The 21,669-nt window shown below is 38.6% G+C and overlaps 3 protein-coding genes across 4 annotated transcripts; 1 reads left to right on the top strand and 2 right to left on the bottom strand.

Annotated features, from left to right (window-relative positions):
* Positions 1–667: 667 nt before the first annotated feature.
* Positions 668–4,802, bottom strand: LOC119983365 (serine hydroxymethyltransferase 6-like). Its single transcript, XM_038827048.1, has 4 exons — positions 3,499–4,802; positions 2,929–3,334; positions 1,550–1,651; positions 668–1,450 (listed from the first exon to the last, which is right to left on the bottom strand). Exons 1-4 carry the CDS (start codon positions 4,558–4,560, stop codon positions 1,227–1,229), a joined length of 1,794 nt encoding a protein of 597 aa, XP_038682976.1. The 5' UTR covers positions 4,561–4,802; the 3' UTR covers positions 668–1,226.
* Positions 4,803–7,546: 2,744 nt separating this feature from the next.
* On the top strand, positions 7,547–18,415 carry LOC119984742. 2 transcript variants are annotated; one of them, XM_038828830.1, is made up of 11 exons: positions 7,547–7,909; positions 13,013–13,137; positions 13,404–13,848; positions 13,974–14,092; positions 14,354–15,149; positions 15,425–15,877; positions 16,093–16,281; positions 16,484–16,639; positions 16,914–17,241; positions 17,332–17,515; positions 17,639–18,415. In XM_038828830.1, exons 1-11 carry the CDS (start codon positions 7,712–7,714, stop codon positions 18,120–18,122), a joined length of 3,477 nt encoding a protein of 1,158 aa, XP_038684758.1. In that variant the 5' UTR covers positions 7,547–7,711; the 3' UTR covers positions 18,123–18,415. The 2 variants fall into 2 exon arrangements, with proteins under 2 accessions (XP_038684758.1, XP_038684757.1); XM_038828829.1 differs by having other exon boundaries at positions 16,412–16,639.
* Positions 18,416–18,660: 245 nt separating this feature from the next.
* LOC119983470 (B3 domain-containing protein Os02g0764100-like) lies at positions 18,661–19,246 on the bottom strand. The gene is made up of 2 exons (XM_038827141.1): positions 18,907–19,246; positions 18,661–18,677 (listed from the first exon to the last, which is right to left on the bottom strand). Exons 1-2 carry the CDS (start codon positions 19,244–19,246, stop codon positions 18,661–18,663), a joined length of 357 nt encoding a protein of 118 aa, XP_038683069.1.
* Positions 19,247–21,669: the final 2,423 nt, after the last annotated feature.

The following is a 21,669-nucleotide window of genomic DNA, read 5'->3' as shown; positions in this document are numbered from 1 at the left end:
TTCCACCTTCAGGGAAAGATCCTTCTATCGTACTAGAAAGCAAAATTATTCAGCAAATCAATCATCCACTCATGTAAAACAAACAAGAAAAAGTAAAAGGAGAACCTAATGCAATGTTAACAATGAGCTGAAAGCAGCATACATGCATGAGAAGAATTGCCTGTTTGCAAGCAATGTTCCCAGTTGTGCAGTAACAAGTATGTGTGACAACGGAAAACAAGCATCAGATGCACCCAGCAAAACTGGCACTTACAACCTTGAGATCCATAGTCAGGCACATGGCTACACAGACTCTTAATTCATACATGCTAACAAGAGGAGATATCAGAGACCTAGAGTAAACAACGTACCTCACTTACATTCTCGAACGTGAAATGAAGCATTAACCCAGAAAAGGTAAGAGATGATGTTAACTAAAGTTTTACTTAATCCATCCTTTTACCTGTTCTACAGCAGAGTGCATCCATATGGCTACAGAACCCATAAAGCATATTGTTCCAAGAGACCAATGTTACTTTTAATCAGCACAGGAGATCATCCCAGGTGCCTGCAATGCTATGTGAAAAGGGGAGGATTAGAAACTTCCCTTTTCAAAGGAAAACCATTCCGGCTTTATCAATGGCTTTACAGAACTTTAATGAATACAAATGAACAATGGAGAACAAACTGGTCGGCCTCAACATTTTTCACAATGGATAGATTAAACAAACAGGTTCAAAAAAAAAAAAACTACAGCATTATCAAAATCATTACACAGAACAGGCATATAAACAACATTAAAGCAAGGCAAATCAAGGGATTATTTACCCATTGCATTCAATGCATCAAACAATAGCAAAACTCCGAATTCTCGACTTGATCCATTAACATGTCAAATTCTATATATCATTTGATGCTTGTAAAGCTAACGCTCTACTGAGAACTGCTGTAGTCACAAACCTGTTGCCGAAGTACAAAAGGCACATTTTCCAGAGGGTTCTGCTAATGGTATGCCAAAATAGCAGGAAGGGTTTCTCATTCATCACCAAAATCCTTATCCTTCAGACTGTTGCAGGCAATAAAGGGTTAACAATGGCAACAGTTGCAACCAAAATAAAAGCGAAATGGACCGAGCCAGCCAACACATGACATAAAGAAAGTGGATATGACATCAAAATCGCTGCCATGTACGAGGTCAATATGAGATACAGGATGGAAATCCTTCAAATTGCATCTTTCACACCAACTCAAACGTCAAAACCTGGCATTGCAAACTGAGTTGCAAAAGTTTCAACCCGAGCTCGAAGCTCTAAAACATCCTTATTGTTTTCAAGACCCTTCAAGCAAGTTTTCTGCAACTTTCCATACTCTCGCTGCACCATACTTGCAAGATGTGCAGCTCTGAGGAGAAAGTCAGTCATTGTCTCAAAATCAGACTCTAGGCAACCTCTTGATGTCATTGCAGGAGTACCTGAAGGAAAAAGACATCATCGTGGCATCAATGAATCCCTTTTCAAGAGTTGAGGGTAAATGAAGTAAAAAAACTTAATTCAATGAGATCAACACTTACCAATCCTTACTCCTCCAGGAGTTATAGTGCCATTGTCGTCAAAAATAGCAATTTTGTTGAGAGTAATATGGCACATCTCACATACCTTCTCATAAATTTTACCTAACAAATAAAAATTAAACAAAAACATAATTTCAGACACACACACATAAAATGCAGCAGGATATGAATCTTACACCCAGCATATTTAGAGGAAAAAAGAGTACTAGGAAACCTTCATGCATATCACGACATAAACAAAGATAATAGACCTTTTAAGGCAAAATGAGCCTTATAGGACAATAACAAGCATCTCCACAAACTTTAGTTATAAGCAGGTAGGGTTTACCAGAACAACACCCTTGCCTCCATTATCCTAAACCCCCATCTAGATTTTAATACCTAACTAAAATCCCACTCCAAACACATTGACTATTCATCAACATATTCCATATTCAAACACCACATCTTTGTCCAAAAGCAATCATTTTCAGACACAGGCTTACCAACATTCTTCAATGCAATTACTTGTCCAAAACATGCTCAAATGAAAGGCACAAAGAAAACATAAGAAGTAAAAAAGGAATGCCACCTCAGTTCCATGCCACAACATACGGAACAAACGCAAAGCTTTAGCTGATTGTTACATACAATGCAAACAGAAAACAACCCACTGAAACATACAAAGCTGTTCGTTCAAATTTTCCTAACTGGACGTGGAAAGAATATTTAACTTCAGCAATAATTGTTTGAAAAACATAGGATATCATGAATTATGACAAAGGTTGAGTTTGGCATTTCTTAGCCAACTCGCCCTAAATCAACTTTGAAATGTCATTCCACATTAATAATACTCCAGTTCATGACTCTGCAAGTAACACAAAATTAGTCAGCAGACAACATATTAAACCTGAGGAGCAGCTGACACCGCAAAAATGCACTGAAACATGAAAAGAAACAAGGCCCCTATTTGATAATGTACCAATTTCGTATCCAGTTAAAACCTAAAGGCCTCCACCTGATACTGTACCAACTACTTTCAATTATATTTTGAAGAGAACAAAGAGGAGATGAGCAAGACAGAAGTTTCAAGAAAAGAGTATAATCATTTTATCCTACTTTTTCTGTGCCATGTTTCCCTAAGACAAAAAGATTAATCTCAATGGGGTACTTCCCTACTCCCATTTCTCCTAGACATTATAATTAATGCTTATTCATATTTGATCAATAAAATAATCAGCTGCCACATCTTTCAGAGTTCCAGGTGATTCCCAAGAGTAACATTCAAAGAAATGGAAAACTAAAAAGTGTGTAGGACTGAGATGCACATTATCAGCATGGATTGCAGCAGGGGCAGAAAACAAAAGCTACCATCACACAAAAACATAATCAAATAATACCGTTTAGTCCCAGTGGCCTTAGATCCCAGAGTAACAAATGATTATCTGTGCCTCCAGTAACCAGCCTGCATTTCCTCCTCAATAATGCAGACGCTAAAGCCTGTGCATTTTTCTTCACCTGTTGCATATATGCCTTGTACTCAGGCGTAGCCACGTGCTTTAGGGCAATAGCAAGAGCAGCAGTATGGTTATTGTGTGGTCCACCTTGTAAGGATGGAAAAACAGCAAAGTTAATCTTTTCCTCAAAGTCGTACTGATCACTCCCTTCACCTTGGCTCAATAGCATTCCTCTCTTCCTTGGCTTTAGCCCCTTCCTAAAGAAAATAATGCCTCCCCTCGGGCCTCCAAGACTTTTATGACTTGTCGAGGTAACAACGTCACAATATTCAAAGGGGCTTAGACATTCCTGTAAAATTCAACCAAACATGTTGATATAGGCAGATAAACTCAAGTGAAAGTCTCCAGATTGGCAGACTCACATGCATTCATCATAAACATAAAAATGCAAACAGATACGAACATGAAGGAAAACAATTACCAATAAAAAACCACAAGAGCATGAAAACACACCTTTGCAGCAACAAGCCCACTAATCTGAGCCATATCACACATGAGGACTGCACCACACTTATCAGCAATTTGCCTAAACCTTGCATAATCCCACTCCCTTGGGTATGAACTCCCTCCACAAATAAGTATCTTAGGCCTAAAATCCATTGCTCTCTCCTCCAGCTTATCAAAATCAACATAACCAGAGTGTGGGTTCACCTTGTATGGCAAACTCTCAAAGAAAATTGAAGCACCAGAGACTTTCCTCCCGTTCGGCAGATAATACCCATGACTTGTGTTCCCTCCAGACGGAGTATCCAACCCCATAATTCTATCCCCAGGCAGCAGCAAGCCAGTGTACACCGCAAAATTTGCTGAGGTACATGAATATGGCTGTACATTGACCCCCCAATTCTCCGAGTCAAGACCAAAAGCAGCTAATGCGCGCTCACAGCAAAGGGTCTCAATTTCGTCTATATACTGATTTCCTCCATAGTATCTTGCTCCGGGCATCCCTTCCGAGTACTTATTGGTCAAGTGACTGCCAAGGGCTTCCATTACTGCACGGCAAACAAAATTCTCGGACGCTATCAGCTCAATTCCCCTAAACTGTCGTTTCTTCTCCATCTCCATGATCTCAAATACGTCAGGATCAGCCACAGAAATTGGTGGATTCATCCATGACCGGATCATAGCCTTCCGTGCTTCAAGATCAGGTGGTACGACCATTCCCCTCTTTGAGGAGGATTGTGGCGGTTCGCTGCCACGGCGTCGTTTCAGACACAAAGAGTGGCCTAAGATGCGGAATTCCTCCACATCTCTGTCTTCCTCGTCATCTCCGTCGTCGTGCTCCTTATTGTCGTTTTGCCCATCCAAGTTGCCGTTTTCTCGTAATTCCTTGTGATTCTCAATTTGCGGTTCGAGTAACTGTAGTGGAACGGGCGGGACCGGGTTGTTCGGGCCTCGCAAACTGGATTCAAGCTGGAGCGAAATTGAATCATCGGCGATTGGCGTACGGTTTGGCGGCGATGTATGCGACAGAAACCCTAAAGAGAGGTTGGATTGTGGCTGTGATAAGTCCATCGATGAATCTTATTGCATCGGCTAACAACAACAGTAACAACGACAAAAGCAACGACAAGGCCGTACTGGGAGCTTGCAACGGCAGTAGCGAAACATGGAGTGACCGATTAGATAGGATTTCTGAATACTTCAATCGTTTCCCTGAGAACGGATTCAAAGAGAGGATAACTACAGTCTGGAACTCAACGGTGACGGGAGGATTCTCGGTCGATTTTCCGTTAGCGGGAGTGACGATCTTGTTCTGTTGTTCATGTAGCCTAGATAGCCGATAGTTGGTAAGGGTATGGGCTGGGCCAACACAGCCCACAATGGTGGGTCTGGGTGGAACGGGCCACGTTTAATAGTCATAGCTTTATAATCTGGTACATAAGGCCCAGAATAATCGGAGCCTTGAAATTGCTTGGGGACAATCTTTTGGAAACACGTGGCAAAGATACAGAGTCCCCCGAGAGTTATCGATCCTAAATGGATTGATCTTGGACAGGTGGTTGTTGAACGCAGCGAGTAACAACATTTCTCGTACCCGCGCGCATGTTAAAGGAGACTCCTTATCCGGATGATGTGGCAGCCTCCGAAATATTATGCCGAAACGTCACCTTCTTTGGTGGCAGCCTCCGAAATAGGGCTGTGAAAATTAATCGAAAAAATCTAACCGCCCGATCGAACTGATCGATTGGGCGGTTCATATAATACATGTAAGTGAAAACCGAATTGATCGGTTATGTTAGGTTAAAAAAATCGAAAATTCGGTTGGTTTTTTATTTATCAAGACAAATCGACCGAACCGACCGACCGAAATTATATATTTATAAATATTAAATATATAATATAGTTAAGTAAGTTAAAGTTTTACAAATTTACAAGTTTACTTATAAAATTATAATATTTTATTCTTAATAATTTTTTATTACTAATGACTTAAATATATTATAATGATAATTGTAATTTGGACCATTGAATTTTGAATCAATGGCCCAAGTGTGGTCCTTAGACCTTAAATTCGTTTTTTACTTTAGTCTTTCAATCTTTCTTTACTTCTTTGAATTATGGATATTGGATGTGCAACATATGCCTTATGGGCAAGGGCCAAATGGCTATTTAATTTTTTACATATTTAGCTAATATACTAAGTTAGTGTATCAAGCCCAAATATTTGACCAATAACCAAAAAATCGAAAAACCGACCATAATAATCGAAAACCGACCAAACCGACCGATTCACACCCCCTACTTCGAAAGCTAAGAAAACACTTTTTAATAAAAAAAGTGAAATGACTCTTTCACCCCTTTGGCTTCCATAATGCCCCCATCACATCATATTCTCGTGATAATAAATAAATACGTATACGACATTTTCTTTGTTTGGTAAGAGTTGTTCTTATAATTAAATGTAAGGTGACAGGAGCATAGATTGATTAGATTCAGTCCCTATTTGGGCTAATTCAATCTTAATTATATACATGCATGCAGCTCTATGATTGGGTTTAGCAATTACTAAAGGGATTTACATGAATCAAGTTTGGTAGAATTAATAAATAAATGTATTTTACATATATAGTGTGCATGTTTTTTTTTTAAAATCGAACATTTAATATATATATGGTTAACTCAATCGATTGTCAACTGAATCATTTTTCATTGGTAGTATCCATGTTACTTGGTCTATAATCATAAAGTTAAAGAAGATGCATGGATGCACCGAAAAGCTAATAAATAATTGATTAAGCTAAGGTGGAGTGGGAAGACCAAATTCTACATTTGACCTTGCTTTTCATCATATATTCATATGGTACGCCAACCTAAATACCTAATCCAATTTATATATTGCAAGTCAAGCTTTTTTTTAGTTATTTACTTCTTAAATAGGCTCGAGTTCCACGTGCTAAAATGCTCTAAATTAATATTACAAATGGTTGCTAATCATAATATAGAAAGAAAGCTAGTCTACCACATTCTTTACATGATTCACTTGCCCAAGAAACGGGCCATGCGAAATTAATTATATTCGGTTGGTTGGTGTAGAAACACTAATATAAGTACTTAAAATTTTTTTTAATTAAATTATGATTATTCTTTTGAAATATTTAATTATTCAAAATATAAAAACACAAGAAGAGAAGAATGATTCATAGATTTTGAGTATTAAAAAATTTGTTTGAATTATATTGAGATTTTTAAAACTATTCTTATAAATCAACCTTGTTATGTTTGATTAATTAAATGACACATGTCAATCATATAATATTTAAAAGAAACGTTATTAATTTATAGACTTTTAAAATTAATTAATAGATTTGGAGAAAAGAAAAATTACGTAATTTTTAGAAGTATATGAAAGAAACTAACGTTGAGGGGGCCATTGGAATTGGCTTTGGAGTCGTGCCTCGAAACTCTTTTGGTTGTATTCTCATGGCTTACACAGATTTGGTGAAAGGGTGTCCATGAACCAATTATGATTGAGGCCATGGATATGCTGTGGGGGACTTAAAATTAGTAAAGAAACATGATTCATGACTCTTGAGGTGGAATCGAATTCTTCAACCTTTATTTCTGTCATGACATCTGATGTATATAGATTGTTTCCGTTTTGGACACATAATTGATGTCATTAAATTGGTAGCGACTACTATGACAATGGTACGTTTGTAATGGAATACCACATGCTCTAACTAGAAATTCAAAAGAATTTAGTTTCTTTGGAGTATGGTTGGAAGATAGTCTTTCATATATTTCGTCCTTAATAACGGAAGTAACTATTTCTTATATTTTGGTTTAATGAAAACTTTGATTATAAAAAAAAAAAGGGTAAAGTAGTCAATATCCAAAAGGTAGGGTCAGGGGCAATACAGGTATTAAAAAAATAGCAAGAAGGGGAGACAATAAAGTACCGTTGGGGCCTTCGTTGACGTGGCGGCTACCCGGATAACTCAAAACCAAACTCTCCGTTTAGCTCTTATCAACCGAAGGAGTAGAAAAGCAGAGTCAGAAAAGCAGTCTTTTTCACACCTGATTTCATTTATCGGTTTGTGTAATTGAATTATAATTTAATTAATCAATTAATAGATTCTCTCCCTCTGAGATTCATCACCACCACCATCATCGGTGTATATAAATATCAATATTTACAGTCAATTCTTGTTATCGATTGTTGATGGACTCGCCGGAGGGGGGAAGAATGGGAGGAGGAATTGTTCTGGATTTTCCGGTGGGGGATAATACGGCACCGCTAGCGGCGACGCCGTTGACACTACCAAAAAGGCTGCGTGAAAGGCTCGCCACCGAGTGTAAGACGCCGAGTACTGTAGAAGAAATTGAGGCCAAGCTTCGGGACGCAGATATTCGTAGAGAGGTTCCATCGAGTCTCACTCTCTCTTATATCTCTCGCAAATCTTTTCTTGTTTTCGGATTTTTTTTCTCTCTAAATTAGCGCCTTCTTTTTTTTTTTCTGGGTTTTGTTGGTGAGAACTTCTTGGAAATTTGTGAATATGTAAATCTGGATATCTTGATTTCTATTGAGTGCTAGACATAAGTACTTTGCTTAAGTGATTAGCATTGTGAAGGTATCTAATTCTGAAAGCAAGTAGTCATAATTTGATTTTTCTTTAGTTTAATCTGTTGAATTCTTTTCACGTTTATAAATAATTTCATTTCATGAAAACTTGTTCTCTGGTAGAAACATTCCACCTTGTGTTCTTGATGTCATGTTCTGTAGAAAAATAGGAGCAATTGTAGAGAAGAATAGAGGCAATATTTGTTGTGTATGTATATTGATCAAACATTACAATTACAACCTCATATATATAGGGATCAAACATTACACCTTAAGACAAATGTTCCATAATTTGAGGAGCAAATTATGGGACAAATGTTCCATAATTTGAGGAACAAATTATGCCATAATTTGAGGAGCAAATTATGGGACAAATGTTCCATAATTTGAGGAGCAAATTATTTCATAATTTGAGGAGCAAATTATTTCATAATTTGAGGAGCAAATTATTCCATAATTTGAGGAGCAAAGTATGCCATAATTTGAGGAGCAAATTATGCCATAATTTGAGGAACAAATTATGCCATAATTTGAGGATTTAATGTCAATACTCCCCCTCAAGCTGGATCAAGAGGATTGATTGAGCCAAGCTTGGACAATAATCGGTGAAAATGACCAGAAGACAGAACCTTTGTAAAAACATCAGCAAGTTGATCATGGCTTCGAGTGTAAACTGTTTGAATAACTTGATTCTGAACTTGATGACGAATAAAATGACAATCAACTTCAATATGTTTTGTGCGTTCATGAAACACGGGATTAGCAGCAATATGCATAGCAGCCTGATTATCACAAAAGAGAGTCATAGGAAGACTACTCGGAAAACCCAAATCTGCGAGCAAACTCTTAAGCCGTATTAGTTCACATGCACTGGATGCCATTGCACGATATTCAGCTTCAGCACTAGAACGAGCAACCACATGTTGTTTTTTGCTACGCCAAGAAACAAGATTTCCACCAACAAACATACAATAGCCAGAAGTGGACTTTCGATCAAGGACATTTCCAGCCCAATCAGAATCACTATATCCTGTAATCCGTAAGTGACCGTGCTTAGCTAGAACTATGCCACGACCAATAGAACCCTTGAGATAACGTAAGATTCGTTTGACAATGCCCAAATGGAAAAGAGTAGGAGCGTGCATGAACTGGCTAACAAGACTTACACCATAAGCAATGTCAGGTCGAGTAATAGTGAGGTAAATGAGCTTACCAACCAACCGTTGGTAATCACTAACTTCTTGTAAAGGTTCACTGGCTGTATCAAGATTTAATTTGCTATCCAGTGGAGTGGATGCTGGCTTTGAATTCATCATTTCGGTTTCCTCTAGCAAATCAATAATATACGTCCTTTGATTTAGAAATAAACCTTTGCTGGAAACTGCCATTTCAATGCCAAGAAAGTAATTTAAGGAACCAAGATCCTTAATAGGAAATCGAGATCGAAGAGTGGTTTTGAGTTGAGAAATAGCATCAATACTATTCCCAGCAATAATAAGATCATCAACATAAATTAGGACCACCACTATAGTATTGGAAGAATGACGAATGAACAAGGAAGAATCAGCTGTATTGCGAGAGAAACCAACCTCTTGAAGAACGGTACTTAACTTGGCGTGCCAAGCACGCGGAGATTGTTTCAACCAATAGATTGATTTGTGTAGGTGACAAACCAAAGAAGAATCCGAACTCTGTGGATGTCCTGGAGGTAGTTTCATATAGACTTCTTCTTCAAGATTCCCATGAAGGAAAGCATTTTTGACGTCCATTTGACTCATAGACCATCCACAATTTACGGCAACTGAGAGGAGAGTACGCACTGTATTCATCTTAGCAACAGGAGCAAATGTCTCTTTGTAATCTACACCAAAGGTTTGAGTAAATCCCTGGGCCACAAGGCGAGCTTTATGTCTGTCAATGGTGCCATCCGAGTGAAATTTAGTTTTATATACCCAACGGCTCCCCACTGGTTGTTTTCCAGGAGGAAGTTTAACAACACTCCAAGTCTGATTTTCAGCAAGAGCTTGAAGCTCTTCACCCATAGCTTGTCGCCATATTTCCTGAGAATTTGCTTCCTTGAAATTCTTAGGTTCATGAACAGTAGAAATAGCGGTGAGAAATGCCACATGAGCTGAGGAAAGACGATGATAAGTGACATACTTGGAGAGAGGATGACAAGCAGAAAAAGTGACATAATCTTGAAGTTTTGTTGGAGGGACGCGGTTTCGAGTAGGATTCCGTCGAACCAATGACGGTGAAACCTCATGATTATTAGTGGAGGCAAGCACCTCATGATTATTAGTGGAAGCAAGCACATGCACATCTTGGAGATTCTCGGGCTGTTCGACTGGAGGATTTTCAACCAAATTTTCAGCTAGCACATTTGGAAGGAGTTCAGCTTGTCCAGTTGGAGGATTTTCAGCGGCCTGGTGCGGAACAAACTCAGCAATATTAGGCTTGTGAGGAACCCCTTCAGAAATAATCTCGGATATAGGCAAGGGAAACACGTCCTCTAAATCATCTTGAGAATTTGTATAATAAGGTGTTGCTTCTTCAAACATAACATCTCTGGAGACAAATAATCTTCGAGAATCAGGATGATAACATTTATACCCTTTCTGGGTCGAAGAATACCCCAGAAAAATACACTTAGCAGCTCGGGCATCAAGTTTATCACAATGAGCTACTTGTATATGCACAAAGCAAGTGCAACCAAATACTTTCAAGTGAGACACATCAATAGTTTTCCCCTGCAAAACTTCAAGGGGAGATTTAAAAGACAGCACTCGGCTCGGAAGCCGATTAATGATATGAACTGCTGCTAATACTCCATAAGACCAAAAAACTTTTGGAACATGCATGTGAAGCATCAAAGCACGAGTTTTTTCCAACAAGTCTCTATTTTTGCGTTCTGCTACTCCGTTCTGTTGAGGAGTACCAACACAACTAGTCTGATGCACAATGCCATGAGAATATAAATACTGTGTCATATTTTTAGACATGAATTCTGTGCCATTATCAGAACGAAGTGTTTGAATTTTAGAGGAAAATTGAGTCTGAACAAGCATATGAAAATCTTTGAAGATATTCATAACTTCACTTTTTGATCTCAACAAGTACACCCAAGTAACACGTGAGAAATCATCAATAAATGTAACAAAGTATTTAAAACCATCAATTGATTCAAGAGTAGGTCCCCAAACATCGGAGTGAACAATTTCAAACATTCTAGTAGTTCTAGAAGAAGAAGACACAAAAGGTAATCTAGTAGATTTTGACAAATGACAAATTTCACAAGAAAAATAGTTGGTATCAACATTTGGCAACAATTTAGTGAGAATATTATCTGAAGGATGTGCTAAACGTTGATGCCAGAGAACATGATCTGTCGAGGAAGAAGGAAAAAACGAGACTTGAGTACTTTTGCTAGGTTGAAAATTTCCTGAGATGTAGTAGAGACCTTGTAGAAAAAATCCTCTACCAATGATCTTCTTAGTGACAAGATCTTGAAAAAGTACCTCATGAGGAAGAAATATAACACAACAATTTAAAGCTTGAGTGAGTTTTCTAACCGAAAGTAACTTGACTGGAAAAGATGGAACATATAAAGCCATTGAAGTCGCATCTTTAGACAACAATTTAAGTTTACCTTCACCAAGAACAGGAACACCATTCCCATTGGCAATTGACACATGGGATGGAGTAGAAAATTTTTTGAAGTCAGACAAATTGGTTAATTTATTTGTCATATGATCGGTGGCACCAGAATCAACAATCCAAAAATCATGCACGGTATTAAATTCTATAGCAGTAGAGAGTGCACTGAAAATACCTTCAAAGTTGTCATTGGATTGATGTCCCGAGTTTGATAAGAACCCAACAAACTTACCAAGGAGGGTTGTGGAATTAGAGTGTCCTATACCAGAAGCTCCATGTATTGAATTTGAGGTGTAATTTACTCTTCCCTTCTCCTGAAGATAGGTTGCAAACTCATTTATTAGGGAAATTGGATTTAAGGTGTAATTTACCATATTTCCCTGTAATGTTTCTACAACATGACCTGTTCCGATACCATGTAGAAAAATAGGAGCAATTGTAGAGAAGAATAGAGGCAATATTTGTTGTGTATGTATATTGATCAAACATTACAATTACAACCTCATATATATAGGGATCAAACATTACACCTTAAGACAAATGATCCATAATTTGAGGAGCAAAGTATGCCATAATTTGAGGAACAAATTATGCCATAATTTGAGGATTTAATGTCAATATGTTCATTCTCAATTATAAAGTTTTGATAATTCTCTTTTGAATTTCGTGTAGTTACTTTGTATTTTGCTAAGAAAAATTAATCCGGAGTTTTGTAATGGAAATGGAAGGATTGCAAGGTCTTAATCACTCTATTTATTATTATTTTTTCTTCGAGCGGGAGTAATGTATGTTGATTTTGGAAAATCTTATTGTTGAAGATTGTTTCTGGAGTTGGGTGAAGCAGGTGGTTGCTCCTCCTCCTCATGTGAATTGTTTTCTTGGTTTCATTTTGGAGTTTTCCTTTTCACGAGGGTCTCTCTCAAACTTATTTTTGTCTGTTATTGTATGTCTTTTAACCTCTCTCTCTCTCTCTCTTTCTTTTGATGTGCAATAATTTTGTCTGAATTCATATGCTGTTTGAACAGTTCTAATTCTAGTTTTTTACTGGAGGATGAAAATCTCGCCTACTCAACATATAATTGTGCTCACTTCAAGAATTTTCATTCTAATTAAAATAGTCCTATAGCCTGTTTTTTTCCCAATGTCATTTGTCATTTTTACTTGTTCTTAAACGTGTTATCATAATGCTAGCTTTGATTTGCCTTTAATTATTTAATAATCTGTGATTATTATTTTTGTGTACAGCAATTTTATAAGAAAGTGTCAAGCAAGGCAAGACCAAAGTCAAGAAGCCCTTCTCAATCTTCATCTCATGAAGAAGAGCTCAGACAGCGCCTTCAAGCAAAGCTCCAAGCTGCTGAGCAGAAAAGGTGAATCTTGATAGGCTTGTTTGTGCAAGAAAAGTCCAAGCTTTTTAATTCACTTTTCTTTTTTTGTTGCATTGGTTCGGCCCTTGATTAAGCTTGTGTTGAATGAGCAGTTCCCTCTCCTCACCCTCACCCCCAGTTGTCAAGTATTCTGACGCGTATTAGAAAATAACAAATTTCTCTCTCTGTTATGAATTGCCTTTTTGCATGTTTTGGATATAAATTGAATGAAAGTTGTGGTCGTAAGCTCGTACTCGTCGGTCTTACAGGTTGAGTATTCTGGCAAAGGCTCAAAAGCGCTTAGCTAGGTTGGATGAGTTGCGGCAAGAAGCTAAATCAGGGGTTGACATGCGTTTCGAGAGGGAAAGTCAGAAGCTTGGCACAAAAGTAGAATCACTGGTCCAGCAGGCAGTGGCAAATAGAATGCTTATCGTCAAGGCGCATTGGCAAAGAAGAGCCACTCTAAAGGAGAGATCATCTCAGTCATTATTGCGAAGGGTGGCTCGGGAGTATAGGTATAAGGAGCGTGTGTGTGCTGCAATTCACCAGAAGCGTACGGCCGCAGAGAAAAAACGAATGGTATTGCTGGAAGCCAAGAAGAAGAGAGCGCGTGCTAGGGTGTTGCAGGTGCAGCAAGTAGCCATTTCCATCTCTCACCAACGCGAGATTGAGAGGAGGTGGCTGAGAGACCAGTTGGAAGATCGACTTCAGAGGGTATGAATGCTGTCTGAAAGTTGAACACCTTTCATTTGTGTTCAATTTCTTTGTTCTCCTTTTCTTGGCGGCCTTTGTGTTATTCGCTAAACTCCCTATTCACGTATGAACTTTATGATAATTAGGCAAAGTACCAGAGAGCAGAATATTTGAGGAAGAGAGGAAGGCAGCGTAATTATGTTCGAGTGAACTGGAATAGGTTGCACAAGCAGCAGGCTGATATACTTTCTAGAAAATTAGCAAGGTATATAACACATCTGTATAGGAAAATGCTTTGCCCTCCATCTTGTTATTCCGTCCTATTATTTGTTTTCAGTGTATTTTAAAATATGTTATAGAATTATGAAAAAGGTGACCACTGACCATGTACCCTTTGTAATATTGTAAGATGATCTATGAGTTATGTTGTAAGAGGTACTTTTTTCCTTTTATCAGCTTGGATAATGTTTTTCTCTTAAGATAAATGCCACACAATTGGTTAGTCTAATGTTTTACATTACTGTAGGTGCTGGAGACATTTCCTCAAGACTAGGAGAACTACCTTATACCTGGCCAAGGCTTACGATGCCCTGAACATAAATGAAAATCATGTGAAGTCACTGCCTTTTGAGAAGCTTGCTCTACTGATGGAATCAACTGATACTCTGCAGACTCTTAAATCACTACTGGAGAGGTTGGAGAACCGTTTTAAGCTTGCAAAGGCTTCTACTTCTACCAATCATCGGTCTGGTTTAGATGGTTCGGATGACATTGATCACCTTCTAAGAAGAGTTGCCACACCTAAAAAGAGGACTATTTCGAGGAGTTCCATGAGGGGTAGAGATGTAAAGAAAGTATCTTCAGTCAGGGAGGGAATCAAAGGTCCTGCTAAATTGTCAAGGTATCCAGTGAGAATTGTTCTTTGTGCTTATATGATATTGGGTCATCCAGATTCTGTCTTCAGTGGGCGAGGAGAGCGTGAAATTGCTTTGTCCAAATCTGCAAAAGAATTTGTCCTAGAGTTTGAGTTGTTGTTGAAGATAATATTAGAGGGACCCATACAAAGTTCTGATGAGGAATCTGACACCACTATATCACAGAAACGTTGGACTTTCAGGTCTCAGCTTGCAACTTTTGACCGAGCATGGTCTTCTTACTTAAATTGTTTCGTAGTGTGGAAAGTCAGGGATGCTCAATCCTTGGAGGAGGATTTAGTTAGAGCAGCTTGCCAGCTTGAGCTCTCAATGATTCAAAAATGCAAGCTTACTCCAGAAGGGGATAATGATTCTCTTACTTATGATTTGAAGGCCATTCGGAAACAGGTTCTAATCTCTCATTGGCTTATCAAACTGTCCTGATAGTTGAACGACAATATATTTTTTGTATCCCAAAAAGCGCTGCCTGCCGATTGAGCATATGGAATTTCAATTTACTGGAAGATGCTATTATTTTGATTGGTATACTTTCTGAAATTTGGTATTGGCTTCGTTTTCTAGCTCAGAAGTTTAGAAAGATGGACTCTTAATTTCCTATTGTAGCACGTCAAAATTATTTGACATCACTATTAGTGATTATTTTGAATTCCGTTTTCATTCAGGTTGCAGAGGACCAAAAACTTATTAGGGATAAGGTAAAACACTTGAGTGGAGATGCTGGGATTGAGCGTATGGAATGTTCTTTATCTGAGACACGCTCTAAATACTTTGAGGCGAAGGAAAATGGAAGTCCTGTAGGATCACCAATATTGTCTGTTTTGTCTCCAGGCTCACCTAGTTCTAGTTCTCCTGCTCGCACATCTTATGATTCTTACTCAGACAGACAAAGTAATGTGATTGAGGGCACTGAGAAAACAAGCCGTGTTGTTCGGTCCTTGTTTAGGGAAGATAATTCTTCATCATCTGAAAATTTTGGTTCTTTCTCATCAAGGAGCAGCTACTTAGACAGTCAGCTGTACACTGAGAATGAAGTAATTGTTAATGAATTTCTACATGACCACCATGCTGTTTTGGATGGTGTCAATAATTCTCATGAAGATCAAAACAGTATAAAGGTTGGTATTGTTTTTTCTTCTTGTGATTCTAAACCAACAACCGGTGGCAGTTAAACTTAAATTTCTTTTGCGCTTCTTGATTTTCGGCAAAGACATTCAAGTTTTTATTTCTTTGTTTTTCTTTTCTTTCTCATCTTAGGCAATTTTGTGATTATATGCTACTGGTTATCTCTGATTTCGTTTGTTGTTTTCTTTATTTTATGAATCCTTTTTAGTTGAAGATCAGAGAGACAATGGAGAAGGCTTTCTGGGATGCTATAATAGAATCCATGAAACAGGATAAACCTAACTATGACCAAGTTGTCCAACTCATGAGAGAGGTAAGGGATGAAATTTGCGATATGGCACCCCAGAGATGGAAACAAGACATTGTTGAAGCTATTGATTTAGAAGTTTTTTCCCAGGTAGCAGTAATTACCAGTGTACCCTTTTTCTTAGCGTTGTATGTTCTTTTTTTTTTAAAATTTATTTTTTCCCCCATCTAGCAACTTTTGAAAGATTCTTACCCTTTTAAAAAAATCTCTCTCCATTAAGATTCTTAAATCAGGTAACTTGGACATTCATTGCCTTGGAAAGATTCTAGAGTTTGCAATGGCCACTCTGCAGAAGCTTTCATCTCCAGCTAGTGATGATGAAATGAAGGCTACTCAACAGAATTTATTGGAAGAGTTGAGTGAAATCTGTCAAGACAATGATGAGTCAAAGTTTTCTCATGTCACTGCAATGATTAAGGGTTTGCGCTTTGTCCTGGAGCAGATTCAGGTTTATTCATCTTTCTTGTCCAAACCGTTGTTACATTTTACCTTGTATAGACTTTGGTTTTTCGCCTTGAATAGCTTTGCTTTTTTGGCATGAGTTTCTGATGGGGGATGAGCAGGGTTGCAACTGAGAATATGGATGCATATTGTGACCTTACATGCCCTTTTTTATTTTAATGAGTGTTTCCTTACATGCTCTCAAGTGGAATTTTATGTGTAAGAAATATATTTTTGGCGATAGTGTGTAACTTGTTTCTTTTATATAATTCATATGACAGGCACTAAAGAGAGAGATAAGCAAAGCACGAATAAGAATGATGGTGCCTTTGTTGAAGGGGCCTGCTGGTTTGGATTATCTCAGAGGTGCTTTTGCCAACCGTTATGGATCCCCTGATGATGCCTGCACATCTCTACCGATGACCGTGCAGTGGCTTTCATCTATGTGGACTTGTAAAGATCAGGAGTGGATAGAACATTCGAATCTTCTCTATCCTTTGCTTCGACCCAAAAGTTCATATAAGGGTTTTCTTCCTTCGACAGTCCTTAGAACTGGAGGAAACTCTCTGGCTAAGACGAACCAGAGTCAAATGGATGGAAATGCTGCAGGTTTGACATTTCTATAGATTTTTTTACTTTTCTTTTTTCCCCCTTCCTATAGTAACATGCATTGCTTGGTCTTTTAAACACTTATACCAGGCCATCAACTACCAGAATGCAATGGAGAAAGAGTTGATTTGTTGGTGAGACTTGGTTTGTTGAAGCTAGTGAGCGGGATCGATGGTCTGAAGCAAGAAGTTCTGCCTGAAACTCTCAAGTTTAATTTTGCTAGATTGAGAGCAGCTCAGGCTCAAATTCAAACGAATATTGTAATTTCTACCAGGCAAGAAAACCCCCCTTCCCCTTCTATCCTTTTTCCCCCTGTAGGTTGAAGTTGTAGGAAGCATAATGTATGAGTGAGTCTGTGGCTCGGTTTATTGCTAACTATTAACTGTAATTTGTGCAGCATTCTTGTTTGTCGACAAATGCTCATGAGCGATCAAGTAGTTGCCAACACAACAGACATGGAAAGCACTCTCTTGAAGTGCACTGAACAAGTTTTAGAGCTCATAGATCATGTTGAGGATGTTAGCATTGAAGAAATTGTCGAAACTATGAGTGGGTTCTTGAAAATTTCCGAGAAGGTTGTAGATACAGAAAAGCTTCGAACGAGGAAACTAGTAATGACAAGGACGTTAGCGAAGAGCTTGCAAGCTGGGGATCCTGTGTTTCAGAAGGTGTCCCATGCAGTTTATCTGGCTGCAAGGGGAGTTGCCCTTGGCGGTAATGGACCTGAAGGTAAGAAATTAGCTGAGATTGCATTGCAGCAGGTCGAAGCGGTTGCCCTGACTGGAACGGTGGTGGAAGTTGCTGAAGTGTTGGGTGTGATGGGAACGATATCTATTGGTGTTCATGGACCCTGGTACCGGAACCTGATTGAAAGCTTGTGAAAGCTTTGTGCATTTGTTAAATAGCAAACTAATAATACACAGATGTACATACTAGGTGTGTAAAGGCTCCGTAATGTGGTCTGTCTAGTTGGACTGTTATCATGTATCGTGTACAGTTGTGTCTTAAACAGACAAGATGTAAATAACATTCGAACGACATTGATGAAGGTCCTATGCAGTCTGCAATCTGCAAGACTGCATTGTTACGCAACTTCGAAAGCATTGGTGTGCTCTTAGTGCAAGGCCCATTGGGCTAATACGTGAGAAGGCCCATTGGGCTATTATTTGAGAAAGCCCATTTAGTGCAGGTGCCTTCTTTTGGAGACTGACGATGAACTAGCGAATCGCGCGCGATTCTTGCGACTTCGCCACAGAGCGCGGGTTCTGCTGTCCCACAGGAGAATTGGACATTGGAGAAGCGGAGGTACTGTCGATTCCGCTCGATCGTGGAACCGACGTTGTATTTGGACGTGATAATAAGATTGAGCGGTGACTGTTTTGTATTTCATTTCAAGACAATAATAACAGAGTCGGTGAATTACCCAAAATCAAAGCCTAATGAGCGATATGCAACATCCCTGTTAAAACTGAAACTCTGAACTGATGCAACACTACACTATACACAGTGGCGGATCTGATAAAATTGCTCCACGCTGGTGACAGTCTTCACGCTGTCGATAGGAAAGACCAAACTGAAGGCCGGAGAAAAGTAACGCTGAAACTACTGAATATGAGAGTGGAATTTGAAGTTATGACTCCGAAACGCTACCCCAAATAAGCTGACCCATTAGTCTCATTCTCCTCTTAGCTCCAATCTTGAACACAACCCCACCTGCGCCGTCTTCTTCTCTTAGAAAAACGACCTTGTCCCCAATTCGGAGATTTCTCTGGCGAACAAACTTGATCCACCCTTTTGAGAAAACTGGTTTCTTGTAGCCTCGCTTCCTAGTTGTGCAGTAGAAGCTGTGAGCATACCCTGTCTCGTGATCCTTAACCTTCAATTCCACAGCATAAGCTTCTTGATCGAGTTCTGAACTTGCAAAATCGGCTAAGCATCTACTTGGGATTGAAAGTCTTTTGGTAATATCTGTTGGAGTAAGGATTTTTTCAAATAGGACTGCCATTTGTGACTGCACTGGATATCGATATCGATAACACTCTGTTTTCGAATGGTTTCATTGTTGTCCAGTATTTAAAGAGACTGTTCTTAAGAGAGAAGAAATGTTTTGGGATCTGAAGAAATCGATCGACTCTCCAAACATTTCAACTTTTCTCGGTTGCCTTCGCGCGTCAGGGAATTGTTTTTTTTTTTTTTAATATTTATTTTATTGATGGTGACTTTCGAAGAAGATTTCGTCATTTTTTTTTTGAGGGTTAACTGAAATCGTACGAGTAGCACCTTGTGTGAGGTCGTTTTCTTGTGGAGAGTTTGCGGGGGTTTTCGTGCGATGTCGCGAGAAAATTTCAGGAAGAAACAAAGAAACTCGCTATATTCCCACTTGGGTCAAAGTTTCTGTTTTTGGACTTGGAAAAAAACCTTTCTCAAATTCACCGTATCTTCTTCCCTTTCAAGAAAGATTAAGATAGCACGTCAGATATATATATATAAATTTCTATCATATATTCATGTTCTATTTTAATGGACACAATTACAATTGGTGGGAACGGGTATGGAGACGAGCAAGATTCAATACTTTAACAAGTGTTTAAGCATTGTAACAAAGACGGACAAAGAGTTTATATAACGGGGAGGGGCAAAGAGATTCTCGCTGTACCAAATATAGATTTATCGTTTGTACAAAGAGCAAAATGTAGTTAAAGAGAATGAAATGAAACAACACGTATTGATATAGCAAAAATTAACTTCATCATAAGATTTTTTTTTAAAAAAAAAACCTTACAACAACATACCTAACAAAACAGGACACTCCAGGTGATCCATCAGCCATCACACATAAAACTAAAGACAATACTACAAAGTCCACAACAACGGCCGGCACTGATTTTATGCATCAGACACATTACACCACACCTGGCGACCCAAAATTGGGATTCTTCTCTGAGCTTCAATCTTGTACACAGAACCACCATCTTCCGATTGTCGGAAAATGATCTTGTCGCCGACTTTGAGCTTCTTCCGGCGAACGTATTCGCTCCATCCCCTAGTGAAAACAGGTTTTTTGTAGCCTTTCTTCCTGGTGGTGCAACAGAAGGTCATCAGTTGTCCTTTCTCGTCCTCAACTTTCAAGTCCACAGCATGAGATCCTTCAATTAGACCTTCAAAATAGGGTAAACATCTGGTGGGGACTGATAGTCTTTTGTCAACGTCTGTGGAGGTCAGAAGTTTTTCAAAGAACGCCATTGGCTGAGTGAGCTAGAAATGAATTCAAAGCTCTAACATTATATTTATAGACAATCAATCTGTGTCTTAACAACTAATGTTAATGAATTGGACGAGATCGCACACATTTTGAGCTGCTCTCGATCGACTATCGATCGTTAATTGCTTGAGGTCCTGCCCTTTTATTTGAGAGACAATTGAGAATGTGTAAATTCATGTTACGTGCAACATTTTTATGCGTGAGACATCTCTAGAAAGTCCTAGAAGCTGCATCTTTGACTAAAACACCAGTGAGGCTTAGGGATATTATTATAATACTATTGAAAGTGGACATTTTGTGAACAAAATCGTAGGAAGACTGGCGATCTCGCTATATATGAAGAGGTTTTGCTCCGACAGAACATGAGCCAATCATGTTTTCTTTTTTTATTTTAAGCAAAATGTGGGGTACAAAAACAATGGGCCGAGTCCAGCAGAAGAAATGGGTTCAAACCCAAAATGAAGAATTGGACACCCTAGCTAGAGTTTAGGGTTTTTAGGATTTAGAGTTTTGAATTTAGTGTTTAGAGTTTAGGGTTTAGGATAAAGAAAACCGAAGTGCGTTAGCATAGTTGGTTATACCATTGGTCTTTGTGCACATGAGTGCATGAGGTCGGATGTTCGAGTTACACCAGGCACAACAATTCTGGAGATTTACTCGCACGGACTCTGGCCCGTTCATCCTAGTGTGGTCTGTGACAGTCAAGCCCGAGTTTAGAATCGGCCTAGGGGTTCCGAAGGGGCCGTTGATTCAGGATTTTCCCGGTATCAAAAAAAGGTTAGGACAAGGAATTAGTGTAAAGGGTTTAGAGTTTAGGATTTAGGTTTAGGGTTTAGAGGAGGGGATTACAATTCTTAATGAATAATGCTTGAGATTACTCAAAAGAACCTCTATTTAATGTGAAGTACGCCCTATATGTGTTTTCTTAATCAATAGCTATTTTAATATCACATAGATTTGAGAGTTTTTTAGGGGTCACAAAATGGGAGATTTAACAGTGTCCCATATTAATAAGTCAATCAAATGAATATTGTGGGGAATATTTCCCCCCACTTAAGGTCCGCACAGTATTTATTTCAGGATAATATCCTGCCTCTCCCGGTGAGAATGAATACTCAATTTACCATCTCGATAGATAGGGTGGGGAAGGCATAATATTATCCTGA

Source organism: Tripterygium wilfordii, chromosome 18, assembly GCF_013401445.1.
Source record: "Tripterygium wilfordii isolate XIE 37 chromosome 18, ASM1340144v1, whole genome shotgun sequence".
Taxonomy (NCBI): Eukaryota; Viridiplantae; Streptophyta; class Magnoliopsida; order Celastrales; family Celastraceae; genus Tripterygium; species Tripterygium wilfordii.
This window is presented reverse-complemented; position numbering and strand designations above follow the sequence as displayed.

Coding starts and splice junctions, on each gene's coding strand:
- LOC119983365 (XM_038827048.1), bottom strand. CDS start 4,560: ATGGACTTATCACAGCCACAATCCAACCTCTCTTTAGGGTTTCTGTCG. Junction 3,335..3,498: donor GTGGGCTTGTTGCTGCAAAG/GTGTGTTTTCAT, acceptor TGAATTTTACAG/GAATGTCTAAGCCCCTTTGA. Junction 1,451..1,549: donor TCCTGGAGGAGTAAGGATTG/GTAAGTGTTGAT, acceptor TTTTTCCTTCAG/GTACTCCTGCAATGACATCA.
- LOC119983470 (XM_038827141.1), bottom strand. CDS start 19,246: ATGGCAGTCCTATTTGAAAAAATCCTTACTCCAACAGATATTACCAAA.
- LOC119984742 (XM_038828829.1), top strand. CDS start 7,712: ATGGACTCGCCGGAGGGGGGAAGAATGGGAGGAGGAATTGTTCTGGAT. Junction 13,849..13,973: donor TGGAAGATCGACTTCAGAGG/GTATGAATGCTG, acceptor TATGATAATTAG/GCAAAGTACCAGAGAGCAGA. Junction 15,878..16,092: donor AAGATCAAAACAGTATAAAG/GTTGGTATTGTT, acceptor AATCCTTTTTAG/TTGAAGATCAGAGAGACAAT.